The sequence below is a fragment of the Tripterygium wilfordii genome, chromosome 14, assembly GCF_013401445.1.
Source record: "Tripterygium wilfordii isolate XIE 37 chromosome 14, ASM1340144v1, whole genome shotgun sequence".
Lineage (NCBI taxonomy): Eukaryota > Viridiplantae > Streptophyta > Magnoliopsida > Celastrales > Celastraceae > Tripterygium > Tripterygium wilfordii.
The window spans coordinates 2628958-2647998 of record NC_052245.1 but is presented as its reverse complement, the minus strand read 5'-3'; the positions used below and the strand labels follow the sequence as shown (position 1 = coordinate 2647998).

The 19041-nt window shown below is 38.2% G+C and overlaps 2 protein-coding genes across 4 annotated transcripts; both read right to left on the bottom strand.

Moving 5' to 3' along the window:
* Positions 1-121: 121 nt before the first annotated feature.
* LOC120014302 (zinc transport protein ZntB-like) lies at positions 122-7343 on the bottom strand. Its single transcript, XM_038866223.1, has 8 exons — positions 7113-7343; positions 4785-5497; positions 4002-4190; positions 3796-3887; positions 2508-2567; positions 2345-2414; positions 694-897; positions 122-600 (listed from the first exon to the last, which is right to left on the bottom strand). The coding sequence occupies exons 2-8, from the start codon at positions 5445-5447 to the stop codon at positions 214-216; spliced, it is 1665 nt and encodes a 554-aa protein (XP_038722151.1). The 5' UTR covers positions 5448-5497; positions 7113-7343; the 3' UTR covers positions 122-213.
* Positions 7344-8414: 1071 nt separating this feature from the next.
* LOC120014298 lies at positions 8415-17126 on the bottom strand. Of its 3 annotated transcripts, XM_038866218.1 has the most exons (11): positions 16751-17126; positions 15272-15315; positions 14601-14718; positions 14370-14496; positions 12678-13333; positions 12177-12453; positions 11777-12065; positions 10962-11123; positions 9597-10058; positions 9023-9098; positions 8415-8992 (listed from the first exon to the last, which is right to left on the bottom strand). In XM_038866218.1, exons 1-11 carry the CDS (start codon positions 16950-16952, stop codon positions 8784-8786), a joined length of 2622 nt encoding a protein of 873 aa, XP_038722146.1. In that variant the 5' UTR covers positions 16953-17126; the 3' UTR covers positions 8415-8783. The 3 variants fall into 3 exon arrangements, with proteins under 3 accessions (XP_038722146.1, XP_038722145.1, XP_038722144.1); XM_038866217.1 differs by having other exon boundaries at positions 8415-9098; positions 10962-11120; positions 16751-17124; XM_038866216.1 differs by having other exon boundaries at positions 8415-9098; positions 16751-17123.
* Positions 17127-19041: the final 1915 nt, after the last annotated feature.

Below are 19041 nucleotides of genomic sequence, written 5' to 3'. Positions count from 1 at the left end.
AAAAGCGGCACTCGACATCTATTAAACAACACCAAGAGCAAAGCCATACCATGATTCCAAGCCATGAATGCTGCTCTCAGTAGAGGTGCGAAGCCGTGGAGACTTTGACCGAATGAATAGGGAGTGCATCATATGGAGTCGATCTTTATTATATGAAAAGGCATTAAATCAATCCATCAGATGGTGCAGATAATGCACTCATAAGATCCATCTTCACTGAATGAGTACATAATCTGCATCATGTAGGAGCATATCTGCAGCAGTGGGTGGCAAGTTTTGCCGGGAAAGATTTTTTCGAACCTGAGCGTGGCTCTCTGCCTCGTGCTGAAACATCTTAACTAACTCTTCAAGCTCCAACTTTCTAACTTCAACCTTCTCTTCACTGATGGGATTTTTCAGGCCAAGGTAAAGTAAACCAACGACAATCAACACCACTCCCAAGAAGACAAGGATTGCTGTAAACAGACCAAATGCATATGGTGTATTCTCTGCTCCAGGGATCCCATCAACGTTTATTCCAAACAGCCCAGTGATGATGGAAAGAACGAGGCCACAGCCTCCAAAAACCGCCAAATTATGAGTTACTCGAAGGCTTCTGTCCTGAATATAAGATTCAAGGAATAAGAAATGTCCAAATCACAGAATTTAAATAGTTTATTCCTGTAGTTTCTGATATGTACTTTGCAGACCAACCTGCAGCCATGCACGAACAGTACTTTGCATAACATCTTGGATGGTAAACAAACGACCACGGACTGCTTCTTGCTCCTCAATCATGGCCCTTGTGCTTTTCTTTATTCCTTCTAGCAGGGTTCTTGCTGCATTTCCCCTTAAATGTTGGAGAAGCTCAAACACAATTTCCTCTCTTGCATGGAGAGACCATTTTACTCTGATAACCTGCAATGAGTGTAAAGTAAAAATACGAAGAGAATGGGAATGGGAATTTTATATTTGCGTAGCATAATAAAAATATGCAAACTCTGGCAAAGTACTTTTTGGACTTGTGAAGTTGACGCAGAAAAGCCTTACTGTGCTGAATGGTATAATATAATTTGTTTTTAATCAGCATGTTCCAAATAAAACAAAGGGAATTTTTGGGCTAATAAGAAGTTGATTTTGAAGCAAAGTGAAAATCGGGATTGGCAGTCTGAAACAAGGGAGAGAAGGAATAAAAATGAGAATGGAATAGGAAGGGATCAAAATTGACAAATATAGATGCATACAACAAATATGATCATTTGGGAGATTAATATAATATTTAATGCCCCAGTCATATGTACAGGACACATAGATTTAACTTATGAAAAACCCAAAACAGTTCTGTAAAAAAAAGAAAAAATAATCTCTTTTAAAAGCAAGTTATTAACAAGGTCTGCCACAACAAATAAGGATTCCAAGAAGAGTAGGATCTCCAACACATGCAAGAACGGAGCCCATAATTAACTGGCACTATTGAAGTACAAAACCCAGAGAAGGGAGGGAGCCTAAAATGCAGCAGGCAACCAAATATGACGTGAGACTCCTCCAAATACAATCACAACAAAGCATACAGGTTACACCCAATGTAGTCCCACACCAGCAGTAGACATAACCACCAATCCAATTTTCAGTAAAATGACAAGTAAGCAAGCATCTAATTTACACAAGCATAGCATAGATGAGTAAACAAACCTTATATTACTTATGAAATAACTATCAACTGCAATATATTCCCATTGAAAGTGATTATGGAAGTGAGCTTCACTAATAACCTTCCCTCAGTTCCTTGAGCATCCAGCTGCCAACGCAACAGGACTGGTACATAACTAAATCCACGCTTTGCCTTAATCCTAGATTCAGTCTTTTACATTAAAAAAAAGTAAACAACATGCATGCACAAAACACCCGTAGTGAGCAGGATCGGGGACAGACAAGATGTACCCCCTACGATACCCCGGACTCTTCACTTTACCTTGCCTCCCTCTATGGCAGCTTTCAATTTGAAGAACCGAACACACAGATATGTACCCATACCCGACACCAGTACCCGAGTCTAGGTATCATAGCTTACCCCCACATAATATGTGGAAAGGTTGTTTCTAAGAATTGAATCGGTGACCTATAAGTTGCACCCCTGCAACTCTACCAATAGGCCACATGTTCGCCTGTTCACATAAATGCCTCTTAAAATTTCCCTGTCATCTATAACATCTTTTGGAGATCTTAAGGAAAAAGATTGGTTTCCATAACTAAAGGCAAGAAGCAGCTTTTGTGTTTTCTCAAAAGAAGCAGAAGATATGCACATAATTTGTCATCTCTCAGCAGTGAAAGTAATTTTCACTTCAGAAGGGGAAGAAGTTCACACCTGTCTCGATAATTTTCTGATTTCTTGGTTCAAAATGATAGCAAAAAGATTCATATCTTCATGGTTTCTCCTGCCAATAAAGACCTGTTTGTTAATAACACAGGACATCAGTGAAAGTAATGAAATTACCTTTTGGAGAAATGAAAGAAAATTTCAAAAGTACCGGTTCATAAACTTCAGTTCGATCTCATCTGCTGCACCAAATATGGACTTACGAAATAACCTAAGGAAAAAAGGAAAATGATAAGGTGCATTGGGAAGAACTTGCAAACATATAATAACATATTAGAGAATTATTGTTAATCCGGACGTACCAAAGAGCCCATTACCACCAATATCCAACAATTATATATACTACAATATAAAAGATTTGAAGGGTGAACCCATGGCCCAGAGGTAATGTGGCCTCGCAACAACCAAGAGGTCATGGGTTGAAATCCAGAAAACAACCTACCTACATTAATGTGGTGGTAAGGCTGTGTCATCTTGTAACAATCTAAGCATTTGATTCATCTATAAAGCATATTGAAGAAAATAGCTCAGCATAAATGTGCAAAGGTGCTTTTAATGCTCGCATCAAACCCAAATGCGGAATTTCCACTAATTCACCAAACAATGGGATGCTTAGGTTAAATCTATGTAATGGAAGAAGAAAAAAAAACTAAGGAAGAGAAATAAAGCCGAAGCCAAAAAAAGAAAAGAAAAGAGAGAAAGCGAAAAGAAAAGAAAAGAGAAGTCCAAAGACAAGAATGTGTTCATTCTGGCTCCCTTATTTTGACGTCCTGTCACCCAATCCTCTACCATGGTATGATGTTGACAGCAAAAGCTTCCGTCATGTGATATCCATCATACTATTTTGAGGTCATTATTAAGTGTTTAGATTGTTATATTGATGAACTTTTTTACAATAAAACACTAGACTTGATAAGGTTCGAATAGAGAATCTTGCAACCTATAGGGCTACTTTGGAATTTGGCTGCAGAGAGCACTGACTTTACCAAGAGATGAAATGTACAATAAATTACTTTAGCTTGCCGAAATTCAAATAACCATGACATATTCTGATATTTTTCCTCAAATCCTATCAAACAAATTAACAATGCCTCTTAGAAGATGAATGGGCATAAAAAAAAATAACAATATGACGGACATAAATGAGGATTGTCATATTTTGGTAAGGGACAACAATGTTAGGCATAACAGGTTTTCCTAGAATTTAATATTTACTCATATACAAGAGAAGGTTTTACAATTACCTATTGGTACCAACCGAGGAAAACAAACTACAATACCGTCGTCAAAATCGCCATTTAATAGGTGGCATATTTTGTTGCGATGTGTAGTGCATAATTCCATTGCAATTACATGTGCTAAGCCTAAGAAATATCATAACCATGCATCATGTAGAAGAATTCAATGGCTACCAACATTTAAAAGGAGTTTTTCATTACCTATCATCCCATCTAGAAAGCCGACAAGCCAAATGTGCTATGACCTCATGCACTGTTCTTGGGGTGTAAGAACCTCCAGCAAAAAGAAGTTCCTAGCAGAATAGAAACACTAGCATGAATCAATAATCAAGAGAAATTATAAAGCATACGAAAGCATGACTTTGTCCAGCTTCAGTCCACTCGGATTTTCATCAATCTTGAAATACCTGAACCTCTGCGATACCCAAAACGTTTATACTTGACACGTGACCTTTTATGTGCTGCACAGTTATTAGGAAGTTCTGTGCTTGCCAAGATCGGAGTACAATGGGGATGTCATCCTCGTCCACTAATGGATCACCAGCTGACTGTCCCAAGAGTTCAAATAACAATCCTCCAGCAACCCTAACAGGGACCTTAGCAAGCCCAAAAAAAAAGAATCAAAGTATCAAACATCCACAGGGACCAAATCCATGATAATTGAATCAAAAAGACATTCCATATAAAGAAGAATATTGCAAAGAAAGAAAATATTGACTGCCAAGAATTCTACCAAACAACAAGTATAAAATCCTTTAAATTCACAATCAACAAATGGAAACTACCAGTCTACTCATAATGGATCATATAATTATGGATTTGAAGCATGATATACATATGACCCTCAATAACAAGAAGTGGCAATCAATAAAGGATGCCAGCAAATGACAACTACCAAAAGATTATAACAAAGAGCAAATTGCAATTTCAGCCAATCTACAAATACAATAATGCGCTCTTCATCTTTTTATTTGCCACAAAAATTCTCGACTCAGTGCAAGAGGATGTTACTTAAGACTAACTACCTATGCCATGAACATTTTTCATTTCCAAAAAAGAAAACTTATTCCTTTTTAACCCAGTTTTATGTTGGTGAGATTGATTATTTCCAATAAAATGTACACAGGTATTCAGCATCAAGAACACATTCATAATTTCTTGAGACCATTAAGAGACTTGGTGGTATTGACCTCGTATAGAAGGTATTTCATCCGTTCACTAATCAATCGACTTTCATCTCTCAAAGCTAAGCTGATGGCAGGATGTAACCACTGAGCATTGTTAAGCCATGCCTGGACAGAGGGATGACCTGCAGACAGATGGCACCACCATATAGGCCCTGCTGGGCGTTCCCAGTAAGGAGCAGCCAAATCTGCAACAGTAACATCATCTTCTCCATCCACTAGTTCCAATTGTTGTGGGGCCCAGCCAGCGTTGCTTTGCACTGTTTGGACAAGTTCTGAGATTCTAGCCCAACCAATTGGCACCCAGTGACTACCCTCAAATCTTTCAGTGATATGAAACTGGCCTGATTGCGGGACCTGGCCATCACTGCCAACTTCAGAAGGAGCGACCTGACTGTCCCTTAACTCACTATGGGAAGAGGACTCCAATACTCTGTCCTTGTCCGGTCCAGGGGAAGAAGTCTCATATATCCCATTTGTTTGTAATTTTGTCTTCGCATACTCGCCATCTATTTGTCTGCCCAGGACCTTTGAAGCAGACTTTGGGTTGATTAATTTCCTAGGGCCTCCAACAAATTCGAAGGCACAAATAAGCCCATCCGTCCAAAGATCATTTTCAGGTGTGGCATCTCTGTTGTAGTAACTTTTATTGCTCTCTGGTTTCTTCATTTTAGAGCTATGGGAAGTTGCGTGATCCTCTCCACCATCAATGTGGTGGGCTACACGATACAAAGAGTGAATAACAAACATTCACATTAATCATCAAAAGTGAATAACAGAATACTACATATAGTAACAAGTCATTCCATTCAGAATGACCCTTTTATATCAACCAAGGAAACCCTTCACATGCATCTACTTTCAACAATGATCATGTGGCAGTGTTGGGGACTGGGGAAAAAGAAAATCAAAATGGTTATGTGATTTATTTCTGGGGTGACATTAGTAGCCTAGTGAATGCCCAAAGAGCATATTTTCTATCCATCGGTGGCTACCCATTCTACTACAATTTGCAGTATGCACAAAAAATCTATAGATGATGTAAGATTTATGCTGAACTACAGTACAAACATAAGAAAAGAAGCCAACCTAGAATTTGTCTCTGTCGTTGCTAAAAACGCATGCATGAACTAAAATAACTGATGGCAGGCTTCATGAAGAAAGGTGCTAAATAAGTTTCCCAAGAAACTTTCGACGGGTGCAAGGCGGAGCTTATATAATCAAGCAAAATAAATGCTACAACTCTGAGTATTTGCCACAATGAAACTCATAGCTGCACAAGTGCCATGAAGCTTCACTCCCATCTTACTGTGTTAAAATATCGATTAAGATCATCCAATTATCATATTCACCCCGTCATAACTGTAAAAAGATGATGGATTTTTTCGTAGGGGACACAGAATATGGGAGTGCACCAAACTACCAGTTAACTAGACATTTAAGTCCGGAAATGAATTGAATTCCATGTTGGATTGGATTTTCGATCTAGTCCAAAATGAATAGATTTTTTTTTGAACGAATGAACAAAATGAATAGATAAAGACTCGGAAGACTGTAAAAAGGACTGAAGAAGTATCCCACAGAAAAGCACATACTTCGATCAAATAGATTGTATTAGAATTACACCTTCCAAGGGCAAAGCTAAATCACAACCCTTCCCATTATATATTTCAAATTCACGCATTCAGGTAACTTATCAACATCAAAAATATCTCAGTATCAACAAACTCCACAGAAATTTACACTTGATTCAAGTGCGAAATTCTCTTCCCAGATTCGTGGATTCAAACACAACCCAAAAGACTGTAAAGATGCATATTAATATCGGAAGTAACATGTTTTTCAAAGTAGTCAGTTCATCAATCAAGTCAATAAATATCTAAGAACAGCAGTAATCAGTGCCCCTCAATACATTCTCAAGTCAGCCGTTTTGCTTTTAGCTGGATCCGCTCGTGATGAAATCTCAAGAAAACATGAAAGTAAACAAAAATAGCTTCACTACTATTTCCGGCACACAAAAATCTATGTCGAACTCAAAATCTAGCACTCAAATCAACTCTTCTTCTTTTCATGAAAACAAACAATTTTCTGTTTCGAAAACACATACAAGAAGCAGAACCACTAGACTAACTATCAAATCACTAAGAAAAATTAACAAACTCAACAAATAAATTTCCAGTGGAAAACAACATTCGTTAAGCCGGTAAAGTCGCTTCAAATCGAAAGGAGAATAAAGGATATTGTTGTAAAACGCCAAGCATTTTTAATCAAATGAAGGAACAAATTACAGAGAACAACGCATATTTTTCATCAGAGCTTGAGATTCTAATTTACCATAAGTAGTAGAAGTATAGCGCACCACGCATCCGTCGACAAGGGAAATTATAATTGACGAAAGTGATGACGGGTAAAGATTGTTGAAGACGACGATGCTAACGTCCGCCGCATCTGTAGATGTCCAAAGCACGCCTGTACTGACTCCGGCGTAGTACCTTCAGTAGTCCACCATCAACGTTTAAGTTTTAACCGTCCGGTGAGAAGCGGTGCAAGGCGAAGGGGTGGAGACACTGAGGACAAATGCAATGGTGAAGTGGTATTGGGCAACAAAGATGTTTTCTTTTGCTGACGTGGCTGTATTGTAAAATGGGTTTGGCTTATGTGGCTGTATTGGGATAAATGTTTTGCTGATGTGGATGTATTGATATTTGATGTTTTGATGTAGTTTTGTTGTGGATAATATGGAGGAATGAAATGTTGTTGGGTTAGATGGAAAGAGAAAGTGTGTAGGAAGAAAAAGTGTATAGAAATTTGTGTTTTGCTGATGTGGCTGTATTAGAATACGTGTTTGACTTGACTTTTTGTGTAATAGAAGTGGGATCGGGCCAACAAAAATGTTGGCCCAGCAAATTCATTCCCATTGCATTTGCCCTGATTCACACAATCACACTTGTTGCCCGATATAAGGTTCTCTGTACCATCATGAAACACGTGGCTTCTCATAAGAAAACTGGGTTTCCAGCCCATTTTGTTTGAAGAATTGGGGTGGCCTATTCGAAGTTGTTCGGGTTAGGATCCAATAGTTATAAGATGCTGAACCAAAATTAGCCTAGCTTTCCATGAAAAAGCCCATTAGTTCAGCCCAACAAAATGAAATCGGGCCAACCCACTATTCAGTGCTAGACTGCTAGTAACAATATGTTATTTCCATGGCAAGTTTAGACTTCGAACTTCAAATAACAAGTGAGGTTCTTTTTGTATAAGAAATACCGACCGAAGTTTGTATTCCATTCCATTTCATTTCCTGGTTCGGCTTCAGTAAATTTTATTAGCCAACCAAAATAAAAATATGTTTAATAACATCCAACTCAAAACTGAATTAGTAGAGGTGTAGAGTAGGTCAGAGGCGTGAGCACTGCACAGCCCTCTGGCCTAGGTTCACAGGTCATGCTTCGTCCTGCCCATTTTACTTTCACAGGTTGGGTCGGGGATCCCAGCTCACGAAAGAGTTTGACTACTACTTCCAAGGGTTGCGTGATTCGCAGGCTTGCCCGCAAGGCCCGCCTTCTGGCAATTCAAAAGTTCACCGTTCAAGAAAAAATCAAAAACCGGGTACTCGACAAAAAGCAGCAGCTCTCATTGTTGGTTGAAACAGAAATTAGTTGGATTATGTAATGTAGTCAAGTAAATCAAAGCAAATTACAAGGGGCTTGAAATAAAAAGAAAAAAGTGAGCAAAATAAGAGTTCGGTGTAAGGGGGGTTGGTAAGGTTCGTAAGGATAAACCAGAGTCCACTAACCCAAACTAGCACACGCGTGTTCCTACATTACATAACCAGGCAAATAAATATGTAGAATACAAACCCTCATGGCACAGGGCAGCAGTAGCCAGCCACAAGGTCTCTTTAGACCGGTAAACATTGGATAAATTATTCAACCACGGGGAAGCGCTTTGATTGGCCACTTTCAAACTCACTACATGACCCTGAAAAACCAGGAGGAGACGAAGTTAGTAGCTATTCTGCCATAACTGTTGGGTCTGTTTAGGCTGTTGGCCTTGAGAACCACCAAGAGAACCATCTCTAGTGTTTTGCTGCTGCTCCAGTGAGATACCCGTCTGAGACTGGTAGAAATTTGGGTATCCAAGAGCACCAAAATGCTGCGATGGCTGCTGACCTTGCCGGAACCCACCAGGCTGCTGATTCTGTCCCTGGAAACCACCAGGCTGCTGATTCTGTCCCTGGAAACTGTAATATGTGCTTCCAGGGACAGCAGACATTGCTCGTGAACCAGGCCCGTGAACCCACATACCCGAGTTATCATTCTACCAGACAGGAAAAAATAGAAATGAGATTCAAAGACAAACTAAACAAATGGAGAATATTTTTGAATGGAATGAAGTGGAGGATGTTGGGATATTGTTAAGGACATAAAACAACAATTGCTTTCCCAACCGTTTAAAAACAATTGTTTCCTAGATACTACTGTAGGATAAAGATCGGCCATGTAGCCATTTCTAAAAACAATTTACTGTTTTTGAAAAGACAAAAGCTCATTTGGTAAGTTGCTTTTTGTCAATGCGTTTCAGATAAACATGCAAGTCCTGACTTAAAAAAAGAACTGGAAACATCTTTAAAGCTGTCTGTTTTTTAAGGAGTTTTCCTAGCAGGACATTCTTAAATTTAAGGGAAAATACAAGAAAACAATTTCATTCAAGCCATATATTATTGTGTTTTTTGAAAAAATTCTCCTTTCATACACTCGAAAACTATTATCATAAACACATTACCAAACACACCCTTAGCACTTGAAAAAAGATTACCTGTTGAAGTGAGATCAGATGATTGCCATCCTTGTACTGCGAACTCAAAACATCATCATAGCCTATGGCTGTTCCTGCAGGAGCAGTGGGTGGATTCAGAGGAAAGTTGCCTCCAGGAATGCTGGTTGAACTTCCAAATCCATAGCCAGAGGGGATGGCAGGGGTCTGAGGCAAGCTACTTACAGAAACATTATTTTTATATTGCGGGAGCATTGCCGCCAAAGACTGATGGTAGGTACTATTACCAGCAAATGCTTGCTGGAATGCAGAGGGCATGTACGGGTAACTCTGAGGCAAGAAAGGATAACCAATCATATTGGCAAAAGGTCCCAAAGGAAGATTATGTTGAGAATACGGGTGCATGGCAAGGTGCTGTGGAAGACCAGGTCCTGTGGCAACACTTGCACCAGGCAGGGTCTGTGGAGTTGGCTGAGGTGTTGAGATACCACCTTGTCTAAGAGCCTGCAGAATAATCAGAATATGCAATAGAAAAGTAAGCCATTGATAAAGATGATACACAGAAGTTTCTAAAACACGATGTGTATGTGAGAAACCTTTATCAAAATCAAAGAATACGCATTCTCAATATCATCTTCTCTCAAATAATACACGGCAAAGCATTATTTTTCAGTTATTCATGAGCTAAGTTGAAGTGGCAAACATAAAACAGTCACTGAGAGATGCAGACATCATGTCTACGGAAAATCTAGACATTTCCGAAGCAAATAATTAAGAACATTTGATCGCTACAATCTAACCTAAATAAGAATGATGGAATGGATATAACAAGCACACCACCCCCCACCCCGGGCCCCCCTTTTCCTCCAAAAAAAAAAAGAGGAAAAAACCACAAACAGAATACAATTGATCAGCCAGCTTAAGAAGCAAGTAATATAACAGTATCACCTAGAAATCATTCGAGTCGAAAAGACACCACAAACAACACCAGTCAAGACCATCATACCAAAATGAGTGTTCGCAGAATCGCACATAATACAATGTCCTACAAATAAGATGGCAAAAATCAAGTTTCCTCATAAATTCAAGCACAAAAACAATGTATAGCATTTGTATCCATGCCAATTTCGTACTGTGAATGGGATGAATGCGTCGTTTGCTCAAGCCACAGTATGCATCTAATCTAATAATACAATGTCCTACTAATAAGATGGCAAAATCAAGTTTCCTCGTAAATTCAAGCACAAAAACAATGTATAGCATTTGTATCCATGCCAACTTTGTAATGTGAATGGGATGAGTGCGTCGTTTGCTCAAGCCACAGTATGCATCTAGAACTATCAATTATTATCTTTCATTTCACATATAGTATACCCTTAGAACATAAAAGATATCAGAAAAGGTTACCTCAGACATTGAAATGCTTGGACCACTGATGGAGGATGCTGTGTTGTACTTGGTGGACGTTGGTTGCATCACAGGGAAGGGTGAGTACGGAAGATCAGACTCCCTCCCAGTTTGAACATTTGAAGCCAACAAAGTGCTGGGTAATGAATTTGTATACGCCTGCTGTAGTGACAAATTATGGGGTAAGAAAAGGCAGTCAACCAAACTACCAGCGTAGTTCACGACAAAGCAACATACCAAAACAACTGCAGTACAAATAGTGAAAATATAGGTGATGAAGATGATGGCAAATTGGCATTGAAGGTTAAAAGCTTGATGTCATAACCACAACAAAACATTTCCTTGGAGGCATCCTTTCTTCCAGCATCGTATGTCAATATAACCAGAACAAAGAAAACCTCATTCCATCACCAATCCTGAGTATAAAGGTTAAAAAAACCTTTACTTTATACTCAGGATTGGTGATGGAATGAGTACACATTGCTAAAAGAAAATGCTCACAAACACAGAGAAAAATAGCCACAAGAGTTATACATGACAGATATCTTTATGGCAATGCCCCTTCATGAAAAGGAAACAAAGTTTAATGAACACTAAATATACTGGAATTATAAAACTGGAAGTCTAACCACTTTCTTAGAATAATATGTTCACTTCAACAAACATGCAACAATATTGTAAGATTTCACTTCCAAGTTGATCCGCATTCATTAAACCCACAAATTTCGGTCATCTTAAGTCATACATGCAATAGTATCAGATCTAAAATGCTAAAACTACAAATTCCACAAGCAAGAGTAAAAACTATCACATACCATCATATTAGAGAAAGGAGTGAGATTCTGAATCTGCAAGCTCATCTGTTGGTGATTAAATGCGGCATTCAACTGCTGAGTGTTTTCATAAGTATAATTAGGCGAAGAGGAAGGAAATGCATACTGATTCCCCTGAGGAGCTTCAGTGGATTCAGTGGTTTCTTGTTTCAACACCTCTGGCTGTGAAACTGAAGGAGAATCGTAATTACCAGCACTGACACCAGCTCTATGAACAAAATCTTCATCTGGGTTATTTCTGAGATGTTCATCTCCATAATACTCGGGGTTTCTGAAGGAAATTATTTTGGTACTATTGTAAATAGCCAACAAAAAACAAAAGGAATCATTTTGAACGAGCAAATAAAATAGGGTGAGACTGAGATTATTCTGAAAAACACACCGAGTGTCTGAGTGTCCCAATGATGAGGCATCTGGTGCTTCAGTTGTCTCCTCCGAGTCATTTTTCATTGTCATCGGGGCAAAAGGACCAGAAAATGCAGAACTGATACCAGATCCAAAACTTCCAAAGCTCAAGTGTGCACAATCCTGAGTATGAACTTGCAAGTGATCCGGAATCACAACAGCAGGATTATCTTCTTCAGATTGAACCACCCCATCATCGTTGTGTAAGCTCAGTTGCCGCAAGTTTGCAGTCAGTGATATAGCATCATCTTCAGCTGAAATAGGTGACACGGAATATAATATTTTAATCAAATGATATATTAAAATGACCAGAAGGGTATAAACAATAGTATCCTTGTTCATATCAGGTAGTTAATCAAATGATATCCTTTAATTAGCCTTATCTTTAAAAACCTTACATGCACACTAATATCTAAGAACTAGTTTTGAAAAGAAATTTAAATTTACATACAAAGTGATATGTCTATCACATCCTCACCTTCATTAGACTCAAAAACATTCCTCTGAGCCGGGTAGGAACCCATATTACCATACAAATTATCATCATATAGAGATGAATCTCTAGAATCTTCCTCCTGCATGCTTCTACTGGACATAGAAGCAGGTCTAACATGATTTGCATCCAAAGATTCAACAGGACCATCATCTGCTATTGGGACATCATCTAAATTCGACTTTAAATGCTGGTGACTTCTGTCCACATGCGACTTAGATGAATCTGTATAAAACTCACCATCTGCAGCTACCTCTAAAACATCAGTCGTACCAGGGGCAGATGGCCGCTCTATTGATGGCCATTCATCATTCGAAGAAACAGGATAAGTTGTAGCAAATTCCGGTTCAGCGTTCATCTGTGATAGCTTGGGAGGATAATCTTCTGATGAGTGAAAATCATGATGCAATGAAGCTGAAGGAACCAAACCATTATGATTGTCACCACTGCGGTGAGGTGGATTTGGCATCGAAGGGGCCCTATTTTGAGGCTTACCCATCTTCACAATGTCAGCCATTGATAGCTGTCCAGGAACACCCACCCAGATGGGTTGCATTCCAGAAGAAGGTTGCAATGATGAGGAGATCCCATCACCTGAACCTGCTGCTGACATTTTACTTCCTGTATCGACATAATAGTCGCTGCAAAAGGCATCAAACATGCATGAGAAAGAATTAACTATGAACTTAATAAAGTTATTCACTTATTCTACATATCAGAATTGTATACATGATTGCAAGAAGTAATTCAAGTCATCCAATAAAAAAAAAAGAATTATGAAAGTCAACCAGCTACGGTTTTAGGAGCTAGAATGGCAACTTCCAGTACCGAAAACGCTTATCCACGAAAACGAGACCACCTGAGCTAGAAAAACAATATAAAGCAGAACATACTTGCTGCATAAACGCTTAAGCTATGAACTTAAGCTTCTCAATTATTTTTTCTTCCACTTCTTTTTCCTTTGTCAATTGAGGAATACTACTGCATTGAGTGAGGCTGTGACCAGTGATGAATACTGAAAGAGTCAAGCAAGTGCGTCTACCACACACCAACTATAGCTGTGATTCTCTAACTGATTTTTCTGCCAAAAGGCCATCATTTTCGTAGTCAATGCTATGATTTTGACATGGGCAAAATCCCAAGAGCAACTGTCAAGAAACTAATAACTTAATAAGAACTGCAGACCAGAGTTGTTCTTAGTTACCTAAAAATTATTTCAGTTTAAGGAAATCAAAAACTTTTTTGGTGCAAAGAAGAGCTGATGGAATATACTACACTTCGAAGAAGAAGAACCAGAAAAGAATTCATGATTTGTTAATACTCCGGCCTTGTCAGATTACGTGGTTAGCGAGAAATAATAGAATTTAGAGAATCAAAACCAATATGTAATGCTGAAAGAACCTGGTTTCATAATGTTTTATTTTGGTTCAGAGGGGTGGTGAAGAGGATGATAATGTAAATCTGTTACAAAACTGATGTACTTTGTGGCAAAATGCAAATAAGTTTTTTGACACCATGAATACCAAAGATTCAAGATAAATATTAGGAAATAAGCTAGTTGTATGAATTTATGATAGAACAATAACTTAATCTCTTACAGTATTGACTATTGATAATTGATGACCTCAATCAGGGAAAAAAATAGAAATGAATTTCATAAGGTTTAACAGGAATAACCTCTGGGACGAATGTTGCCAGTTTATGTTATCCCCAGCAGTACCGGAAGCATAAGATGAAGAGCCTCCAGAAGCATGTGCTCCATTTTCCTTCTTGTATGAAGATTTGCTATGTGAAAAACTGGACTCTGACCAAAAAATAATAAAGGGTGGTTGGTAAGAAAAATTTATCAACACCAAAATCACTCAATTGAACACTGGTCTGGACTATCATCCAACAATCAGGCCATACCACTAGAGCTGAACTGGCTTGAGCCACCACGTCCAGCATAACGATCTGCACCACCCCTACCACTACGGTTTGAAGTGTTAGTAGCACCACGAGATCTGGGATCCATTGAATCCTTATTCTGAAGAGAAAGGAAAGTGAAATAGGATATCAAGAAACACCTCCACAAGAGAAAATAAGTGTCTTCAATGTATAAAAAATAATTCAATACAACAAAACACAAACTAATTATAATCTATTATTAGCAAATCATATATAAACTTCAAGTTAGAAACTCAAATTGCAACCAAGCCATCTAATACCAATATGTTCTAAACATCAAAGGATGAGTACTACATTTCATGACATTGTCACGAAGTAATGTACATCTTAGTCGACAATAAATGACACAAAAAGGGAGTATAGTGAAATTTCACAAATAGTAAGTTCAAGTACATAGAAAGTACGTAATAAAAAGGGAAAGGCCGCCCAGTGCACAAGGCTCCATTGTGGTTGGCTAAGGTCGGCAAAGAAAGACCGTTCCCTCATTGCACAGAGAGACTGATTTTGTGGTTTAACCCTATGTAGCGAAAGAAATTTTCCCAGTGTGAATAGAAACTAGAAAGAAGTATTGAAAATTAAATTAAATTAAACTGGCACCAAGAAAATTTCAACTTTCAAGAATCATTGCACACCTCTTTTTTCTTGTCCCGCTTGCTCTTCACCTCATGAAAAGGATCTGCACATTATCAAACCTTACTTTCAGATAGTATGAGAACTGTTATAACCACCACAGCTTATATAGCCAACAAAAAGTAATGCACGTAAAGATTAGGACTTGATATTAAAAAAAAACTCGTAATTGATGAAATCGTCTAAATTAATCAATTATGCAGTGGAATGCAATTAAAAAAGAACTTCAGCAGAATGCCTAGCAATATTCATTACCAAACCAGCTGTAAGTAGCCCAAATGTCTAAAGAGTTAGTAGGAGAAAACACATAGAAGCACATCTATAGACTTAAATGGGGTGATACTTGATGAATAATGAATTCTTCTCTTTATTAGCCATCAAAGGGTCAAATCAATTAACAATACAGGATACAATTTTATTTTGTGACAGAAGTGCGCAGCTCAGGTTTTCACATTCACGATTACAAATGCTTAAGCTTAATAAGAAAAACTTAGACACTATTACTGATACCAGGACTTCAATCAATTCTAAGGAAGCTAATGAAACATCCCACCGAGACCACCACGCACTGCCTCCAAGTACTATTATGACCCAGGGGCGGAATGTTTCTCCTCCTGGCTTAAAGTATGCATTGACATACACTACATTGTATCAGCCATCGGCTTAACATCCTTCATCAATGTTAAGTGTTTATGTTATTGTTTGCTTAAAGAGCCAAAAGATAGCAAATATAAGGATGAATTTTTATGTCATGCACAGGTACATGCTTATGGAGGCCTATGCACATTGGAGAGTATATCTTTTGGAAAATATGTATCGTCGTCCTATATCCCAATCCCAAGTTTGGCATCCTACTGACACTGTAGTAGGATGTCAAACTACTAAGATAGATAGCTCGGGATACTTCCAAGTACATCAACAACAATCCTACAACAAGAGTCCCAACTTTTTGAGTAGATGGAAACTTCTTTAAAACTTTTCACTCCGGAAAAATTGGAACTCCAACTGTAATGCAGCTTTCGAAACCTGGACTTTTGAACAGTTTCATAAGAAATACCCAGACAAGGTAAAGCAAATCAAAACCCAAACTTGACTGCATAGTGATTCAAAAGCGTATTAATGTTGCTACCTTCACTACTTCACAAGTGAGACACCGAGAGAGCTCATAACAGCCTAGACTGGTGCATAACAACTATAGTGTGAGAAGTGAGAACTAATATGAGAAAAGCTAGGAACTAGGGGGGAAAAAAAGAACAGATTGAGCTTTGAATGCTTAGTTCACATCAATTTTAAACCCTAGTTAGTAGTTACTGAAAACGCCACTCTCAACTCAATCTTGCGCCACCTGCTAGACTAATAAAAATCTCTTCCTGTACAAGGAAGGAAAGGCAAGACTCCCACAAAACTGAAAATTTTAAGTTTCAATAATTTCTCTCCAATTCATCCGCAACGAAAGAGACCAGCGGAAGAAGAGCAATAACCTTGGGAGAGGAGGCGATTGACGGCCTCGTTAGGGTCCATGTTACACTCCTTGAGCATGGCGTAGATCTCCGCGTCGGGAGAATTCACAATCTCCTTCACAGTCTGCACAAGCTTCCTTGACCCCGCCGGTATGGACGAAATCCCAGTACTGCCCTTGCCATTGTTGGTGGCCCCAACCCTTCCTCCTCCCTTGGCGCTCATCTCTCTCGCCCTAAACCCTATCCCTCTCTCAGATCTGAGGAGAAACGACGACGACGTTTACAAACTTTTCCCTTGCTGTTTCTTTTTTTTTTTTTTCTTGCTTCTACGAGGCTGCGACGAAGAGAAAGAAGAAGATATCAAGCGCTCTCTCCTTTTTGCACCGAAAACCCTTCCCCTCTGCTTTGTGTTGTGCCGTGCGAGGGTAAATTTTTTAATACTTTTATTATTTCCTTTTATTGAAGAACGAATTTTAGTGGAAGTACAAAACATATCGCTAGCTCGTAATATATTCACACCCCTGTACATTAGTTCAATAGTTCTTATGCAAATTACCTAGTTCAGTGTTGACCGAGTTGATTTCACATATTTTATAATCCATAAGTCTGTCCAAAGTTGGAAATCTCTCGTCAACATTTTGGTGTCATACCCTCCGCTAAAATGCGCTCCTACTAACTTTGATCTCGTGTTGAGAACTTTTGAGGGTATAATACATAAATCCGAGGATTTACGTCATTAGAATCGATCTAAAGGACTTGTTTGATGAGGTTCTCACTTCCCACAATATAAAAAAATAATGCAAACAATCTTAGTTGAACACGATCTCTTTATATCTATGTCGTTGATGGAAAATAAATTTTTGTGCGCATAGGTTTAATGATCGTTCAACTAATGACTCATTTTAATTCATGAATTAATTAGTGAGTTGGCCTGTAGGTGTGTGAGGGAAACGCGCCTCAAACGAGAGTTTAAAGTTCGGTTTAAGAGATAATGATTGTGTTTATCCACAAATTTAGTTTATATATGATATGATAACTAATTGCCAGTCCCGCTGCCTACTGACCAAATAAAAAATGGCCACGTAGCTATCCTGACGTGGGTTACCTAACTTATCGACAAGGAAACCACTATTATTTAGTGGGCCAATTTTTTTGGAATCTTGAGCCCAATTCTAGAGATACATACAAGTGGACTAGTCTGTTAATTGGGCCGAGCTTGGGGTACATGATCCAAGTTTTCATCTCCTTCCAACTCCTCGTCGCCCATCATATTTTTCTAGAGGCGTATCACTTAGATGGGCCCATTTATGTTGGACCCGTAAACCCATTTCCCTAAATAAATCATTGTTTTTTTTCTTTATGGATATATTATTAACTAGTTAAATATATGATAATCACAATGATAATTAATTAATAATAACTACGGTGCATTTTTTTTCTCTAGCCAATTTACGAAGTCTGCATGTGGCTTGATGGTATGTTGAACGTATATGACAAAATGCATGTTTGAGATTTTGTATTTTGAAATTCGATGATAAAAGGGTGTTTGGAATACTATGGACATCACAAGAAAGGTGTTCGACGAAACGCCTGAGTGGAATGTTTTTAGTTTAGGCTAGTCGAGCTGGCTGAGGAGTGGTTTCATCTTTTTCTGAGATGGACGTGAGGTACTGCCTGGAACACGTACGATGATTTGGGGGTGGGTTAATGAACTTGTTTGTGGAGACGTACATTTAAGATCAATAGGCAGTAGCGCAGATCGATTTAGCCTGTTTGTATCCTGTGGTCGTTTTTATTTTAATTGATGATTTATGTCACACGTTTACTAAGTGAGCAAATTTTTATCCAATGACAACAAATCTTCACAAAATTTATTCGAGAAAATAAATCATTAAGTTGGATATATATATATATATATATATATATATATATATATATATATATATATATATATATCTGGCATGCACAAAAGGCAAGCAATACGAAAGAAAAAAAAGAAAAAAAAGAAAAAAAAAAAGGAGCCAAAAGTGTTAAAATTGATAGTATTGTGATATATATATATCATAATGTGGATGATAATTATCTACATACTATTTACTTTACACATCATTGCCAAGTGTCAATATAATGTACATGTGTAAGTAATATATGAAGGTAAACGATGTATATATATTGTAAAAGCTATTTTGCATGGGAGTGGAAGAGAGACAAGAAAGAAACACTTTTAATTATATCTATATCTCTATATCTCATTCTATATAGTTCATAACACGTTATCAGCACGAAGCTCTACCTGATCAAGATCCGTACGT